The 6181-nt window shown below is 42.0% G+C and overlaps 1 protein-coding gene across 2 annotated transcripts in view; it reads right to left on the minus strand.

Moving 5' to 3' along the window:
- Positions 1–3928: 3928 nt before the first annotated feature.
- slc20a1a (solute carrier family 20 member 1a) overlaps positions 3929–6181 on the minus strand; it is a 17819-nt gene continuing 15566 nt past the window's right edge. For both annotated transcript variants that reach the window (XM_042102323.1, XM_042102322.1), the window contains 2 exons: positions 5405–5489; positions 3929–5019 (listed from right to left, as the gene is read on the minus strand). In XM_042102323.1, coding sequence (XP_041958257.1) covers positions 4864–5019; positions 5405–5489 — 241 coding nt within the window. In that variant the 3' untranslated portion in view covers positions 3929–4863. The remainder of the gene's footprint in view (positions 5020–5404; positions 5490–6181) is intronic.

Genomic DNA, 6181 nt, shown 5'->3' on the forward strand with positions numbered 1-6181 from the left:
TCCGGATGAAGGGTCAACATGGAACAACATCTCAATCCTGCCACGCCACCTATGGGTGGCCTACCATAGCGTATTATGCGTTTTAGTCACTGCAAATGTATTAAAACAATGAATCCCTCAAAAACTAGATGTACCGCAGAGCGGTACAAAATATGACCGCCGCCCAGTCCAGCACATTTTTTTCACAAAAATAAATCACGCTGAAAGGCCTATATGATTCTAACTGTCTCACTAAATTGCATTATCCACACTCAATTCTCACTGGTATCTGCTAGACAACAAGTACCAAAACATGATTAGTTCATAGATTTCACATGTAAAATTCATTTTATACAACCCACCCCCATCTTGCCTGTTCATAATTCTGGGAAATTCTTGAATTGTGTGCATGTGTGTGTGCACACGTTTATGTTTATGTGTGTGGGTGTGTGTGTGTGTGTGTGTGTGTGCGTGCTTGTGTGTTTGTCTGCGTATGTGTGTTTGTGCATGTGCATGCATGCGTACATATGTCTACGGTGTGAGTATGTGTCATACGTATGATTACTGTGAATGTATGTGTGTGTGTGTGTATCTGTTTATGCACATGTGTGCACATGGAATGGGTTAACATGACCCCTGGAGGCAAACATACGGAAAAAATTGGTCATCCTAGGCCCTACGGTTCTCAAGATATTCACAGAAAACTGTGTCTGCCCTACCCTCCTTTCGGGGGGTCCAGTACAGCGGGGGGGCTAGAGATCAAAACGAAAAACGATGGTTCCATGCTATCCATATGGGGTTACATGCCCACCAAGTTTCGTGTACCCCGGTCTTTCAGTGTCCCGGGAATCCTTGTTGGTGTACGGTCACTAAATGTACACATAAATTATTTTATTGTAAGGCCCCCCATGAACGAAAGTTCACAAAACTTGGCATGCATTCGGAGGGTGTCATAATGATCCTACACTTTCAATTTCGTGCAGTTTTGACCATGTCAGCCAGAGATATTGACATGAAAACACCTAATTTTTTGCTTTTTAATTTTTAACTAGGTGGCGCTATACATGAAATAAGTGGTAATGGGATGGGCTGACATGCCCCCTTAAGACCAACATACAAAAAAAAGGGGGACCTCCTAGGCCCTACGGTTCTCAAGATATTCACAGAAAACTGTCTCCGGCCACCTACAGGCCAGTTGGTGTATAGTAACATGAATTCATTTATTGTGTGGCCCCCTATGAACGGAATTCCACGAAACTTGGCGTGCATTCAGAGGGTGTCATAATGATCCTACACTTCCAATTTCGTGCAGTTTTGACTATGTTAGGTCACAGATACCTGCGATTACAACACATACAAAAAAAAAACAATAATTACAACAATACAAAAAAAATGGTCCTCCTAAACCTTACGGTTCTCGAGATATTCACAGAAAACTGTGTCTGCCCTACCCTCCTTTCGGGAGGTGCAGTCCAGCGGGGGGGGGGCTACAGATCAAAACGAAAAACGATGGTTCTATGCTATCCATATGGGGTTACATGCCCATCAAGTTTCGTCTACCCCGGTCTTTCAGTGTCCCGGGAATCCTTGACGGAAATTTGGACATGCGAAAAAGAAAAAGTAAAAAAAAAAATCTGACTAAACCTATATTAGTACTTCGCTGCGCGGCGGTCATAATAAGTGTGTAAAAATAAGCTACAAAATACTGCAGCCACACCCTGCATCAAATATTGCATTTTTGTATTAAAAAAAAAATAAAACTAAAAATACTCTTTAAAGAGAAGAAATCACTTTGTAAACCTTCCATAGGCCTACCTGTCTATTTAATCTATTCTTTCATCAGTACACTGACTCAGTTGATTATAGATAGTGCAGTGTTTGAGAGCAACAGCTTACGCTTACAGTCTCTGCTTACGAGACATGCCATACATCTGTAAACAATCAACAGATCAGTGCTAATACTGATGCTGACCTATCTGTTACATCTCTTATCCTAAATACTGTCAGAGATGGACTGAAAAAGTCAGTCACAACTGAACTTGTGGTACAACCACTGAACCTATTGACAGCCAAAGAATGTGGGCTTAAAGCAACCGAATGCAGTTCTATTACAGAAAATAACTTCAAACTCATGCTGACATATGAAGTCTCTGATATTGTCAATGCATGCCCATAATGCTTGATATTGCACTGTGTAACGCTGTTGATCAAGTGATCATGACCCTTTTAATTGTTTAGGTTTTTACCAACTGGGTAGGCTATACTGTCTAAGCAATAATTGGTGTTATTGATGCTAAGGGGCATACATAAATACATACCTTTTCATTGTTTTGCTTTAGGTGATACATGGGGAATTTTTTTAAGCAATGTTGCCAGGTAACCACATAACCAGTTCCATGTGTTGATGTTGATGATTAAAGTTCTCAAGAAAAAACTAAGTTGCCCAATATCAGGGACATGCCAGAACAACAGTACTCAGGAACATTGCCCAACCTTTCTCAGAAAGGTTCCTTGTGTCATCATTAGCTTTGGAGGACATCACAAGTCTGGGCAAATTACTGAATCAGCACCAGTCAGAGGCTACATTCAGTTTTTTTGCACCTTTATGATGTCATCACATCATCAAAAGTATTGGTTTTACCAAAAATATTTGTAAACTACAAAAATACACACCAATTACAATACATTTTGCCTCATATGTGAATGTGTGTGTGATGTCTGTATGCTACTGAGACCTTGAATTTCCCCTGGGGATCAATAAAGTATCTATCTATCTATTTATCTATCTATCTATCTATCTATACGTATTTTTGAACGTATTTATCAAAGATACTGCCCATCTCTGGCTCTGTGGTTGTTACCATGCATGTCCTTTATCAATTGTGCCTGTAGGTGGAGACAGATGCTCACAGTTTTATAATATGGTGTTGTCTGCAGAACCGACAAAGATGGCCTCTCTAAACATATTCAAATGTCCTTCTTATTTACAATGCTCTAGTGTTACCCAAGCAGGGGCATCCTTCTCTATCTTCAAAGATCTTGAATGTTATTACTATTCCGTGTACCTCGTCTCCTAACAAACCAATACACCTTCCCTTTCTTCCTGCACTACCTCTTTCTACCACTGTCTACTTTGACTAGTAAAACCTCTGCAGTCTCATCCTCTGGTCATAGTATTGATTGCAGTATTATTGATTGCAGTATTTTTATCTAAGGTTACATTGCAGCTTGAATGTTATTCTTTTTTTTTTAAGTTGTTTTGGATTAAAACATGAGTAATTTTCTTGAATTTCCCCTGGGGATCAATAAAGTATCTATCTATCTATCTAAATGTAATAGATGAATAAATGTAAATATAATGTAAATGTATTTAAACTGACAGTCATGGTAGTTCACTTTGTCATTGATATATATTTATTTAGATCAAAGACTGATTGAAAATGTTCATCTGTTTTGTTAACCATGCAAGAAGACATGAAATAATTACAAATTAGATTTATTTTAGTTCATGCATACAGTACATCATCAACAGTCAGATGGAAAATCATTCAAATGACCATATTTCATTCATTATGAACATAAATATATAGAAAACCCTGATCAATTTCAGTATTTTTAAACAAATATAGTGACATAAAATCATAAACTGAAGATCAGGTTTGGTGAGTTCCAAATTCTCTCCATTTAATTTCTATGACAGGCAGGCTGTGCAAGTTATGTACAAAGATCCAAAAGTTGTGTCTTTAAAGGGATATTCCACCATTTGGGGAAATGCACTCATTTTCCACCTCCCCTTGAGTTAAACAATTGAGTTTTACCTTTCGCCAGTTCATCCAGCCGTTCTCTGAGTCTAACAGTAACACTTTTAGCTCCAGCTCATTGATTCACATTAGACCGTTAGCTTATAGCAGAGATGCTAACGGTCTAATCTGATTCAATGAGCTGGAGCTAAAAGTGTTACTGTTAGACTCGGAGAACGGCTGGATGAACTGGGGAAAGGTAAAACACAATTGTTTAACTCAAGGGGAGGTGGAAAATGAGTGTATATTTCCCCAAATGGTGGAATATCCCTTTAACATAGAGAGACTCATATGGTGTCTGCTGCTCACTTGTCTATTTACAGTGCAGATACCAAACGTATGCAGATGGACAGGACACCTATGTTTGAAACATAGAAACACGTACACTGATAATGGACCAATGAGGGCCAGAGAATGACTATGTAAAACACATACACTGATAATGGACCAATGAGGGCCAAGGAATGACTATGTGAAACACGTACACTGATAATGAACCAATGAGGGCCAGAGAATGACTATGTGAAACACATACACTGATAATGGACCAATAAGGGCCAAGGAATGACTATGTGAAACACGTACACTGATATTGGACCAATGAGGGCCAGGGAATGACTATGTGAAACACGTACACTGATATTGGACCAATGAGGGCCAGGGAATGACTATGTGAAACATGTACACTGATATTGGACCAATAAGGGCCAAGGAATGACTATGTGTGAATGCAGCATCATAGAGCTGTGGGTTTGGTCCTGAAGCATCATTGGAGATTCAGAGGAACAGTCAAGATGGCCGCACCATTTGGTTTCTGCTGCAGAGCCATGATAGCAGCACTGTTTAGGTGCAGAGTTCCACCTCTGGCGGGAACTTCAGATGATGACGTGGGTGAGCAGGTCCATAGGCATCTCTGTGTGGGTGCTGTTGCATTATGGGTGCTTCAGATGATGACGTGGATGAGCAGGTCCATAGGCATCTCTGTGTGGGTGCTGTTGCATTATGGGTGCTTCAGATGATGACGTGGGTGAGCAGGTCCATAGGCAGGTGTACTGTATACTGGTGCTGTTGCATTATGGGAGCCTCAGATGATGACGTAGGTGAACAGTGCCATTATAGCTGCACTGATGAGTCCAGATATGGGCACCGTCACAAACCAGGCGATGAAGATGTTCCGGAACAGACGCCAGTCGACAGCCTTACGAGAACGCAACCAGCCAACTGCTACGACGGAGCCCACCTAAGAAATGCACACACACGCACACACACACACAGAACAGGAAATTATATCCCTTAAAATGAATTACAATAAAGTTGAAAATGACTCCAGTAAAGCCAGCATACATAAATGCCATCTTCCTTCAGATCATATGAGCCCAGTCTCTCACTCTACTGATTTACCTACATATTGTTTTTTTCAGTTCATGCGAATACAATGTCAATAGTACATTCAATGGCAAACAGATTCAAAATTATTCAAATAATTCAGATACAGTCACTGATGATAGCCCAGTATATCACTGTCTTGTGTGGAGTCCAGGAAATCTTAATGAGATAGCTGACCAGATCCCATCAGGAGCCTGAATCACCCTGAATCATGGGATGTGCATGACCTCTGACCTCACCTTGCAGTGGGTGGTGCTGACAGGAAGTCCGATGTTGGACGCTACGACGACGGTCATGGCTGAGGAAAGCTCGATGCTGAAGCCGCTGTGGAGGAAACCAAAGGTCAAAGTTCACAGCACGCGCATGTACTCCAGAGGAAGCCCAGAGAGCGACTCTGGTCCACTTCTGGCTCTAATCCGGCTCTGATCTGGTTCCGAACTGGCTCTGATCTGTTCCTCAGTCAGCACCTGAGGTTCTCTCTCTCTGCTTTGTCCATGTACTTTTCCCCATGTGACGGCGCTAGTGCTAACAGTGAGGAGCAATGCTGTGGCGGAGCTAGTGCTAACAGTGAGGAGCAGTGCTGTGGCGGAGCTAGTGCTAACAGTGAGGAGCAGTGCTGTGGCGTAGCTAGTGCTAACAGTGAGGAGCAGTGCTGTGGCGTAGCTAGTGCTAACAAGTGAGGAGCAGTGCTGTGGCGTAGCTAGTGCTAACAGTGAGGAGCAGTGCTGTGGCGTAGCTAGTGCTAACAAGTGAGGAGCAGTGCTGTGGCGTAGCTAGTGCTAACAAGTGAGGAGCAGTGCTGTGGCGTAGCTAGTGCTAACAGTGAGGAGCAGTGCTGTGGCGTAGCTAGTGCTAACAGTGAGGAGCAGTGCTGTGGCGGACCCCCATGTGAGCACACGGACTGATGAGAATGCGTTTCTGGACTGTGCTAGAGACAGTGTGGCTAGTAGCGGCTGGATGAATGAATGTAAATGTTTACTCCTGTCTTTCATAAAGAGGACAAAGGTCACAGGGTC

This window comes from Alosa sapidissima, chromosome 8 (assembly GCF_018492685.1).
Source record: "Alosa sapidissima isolate fAloSap1 chromosome 8, fAloSap1.pri, whole genome shotgun sequence".
Classification (NCBI taxonomy): Eukaryota; Metazoa; Chordata; class Actinopteri; order Clupeiformes; family Clupeidae; genus Alosa; species Alosa sapidissima.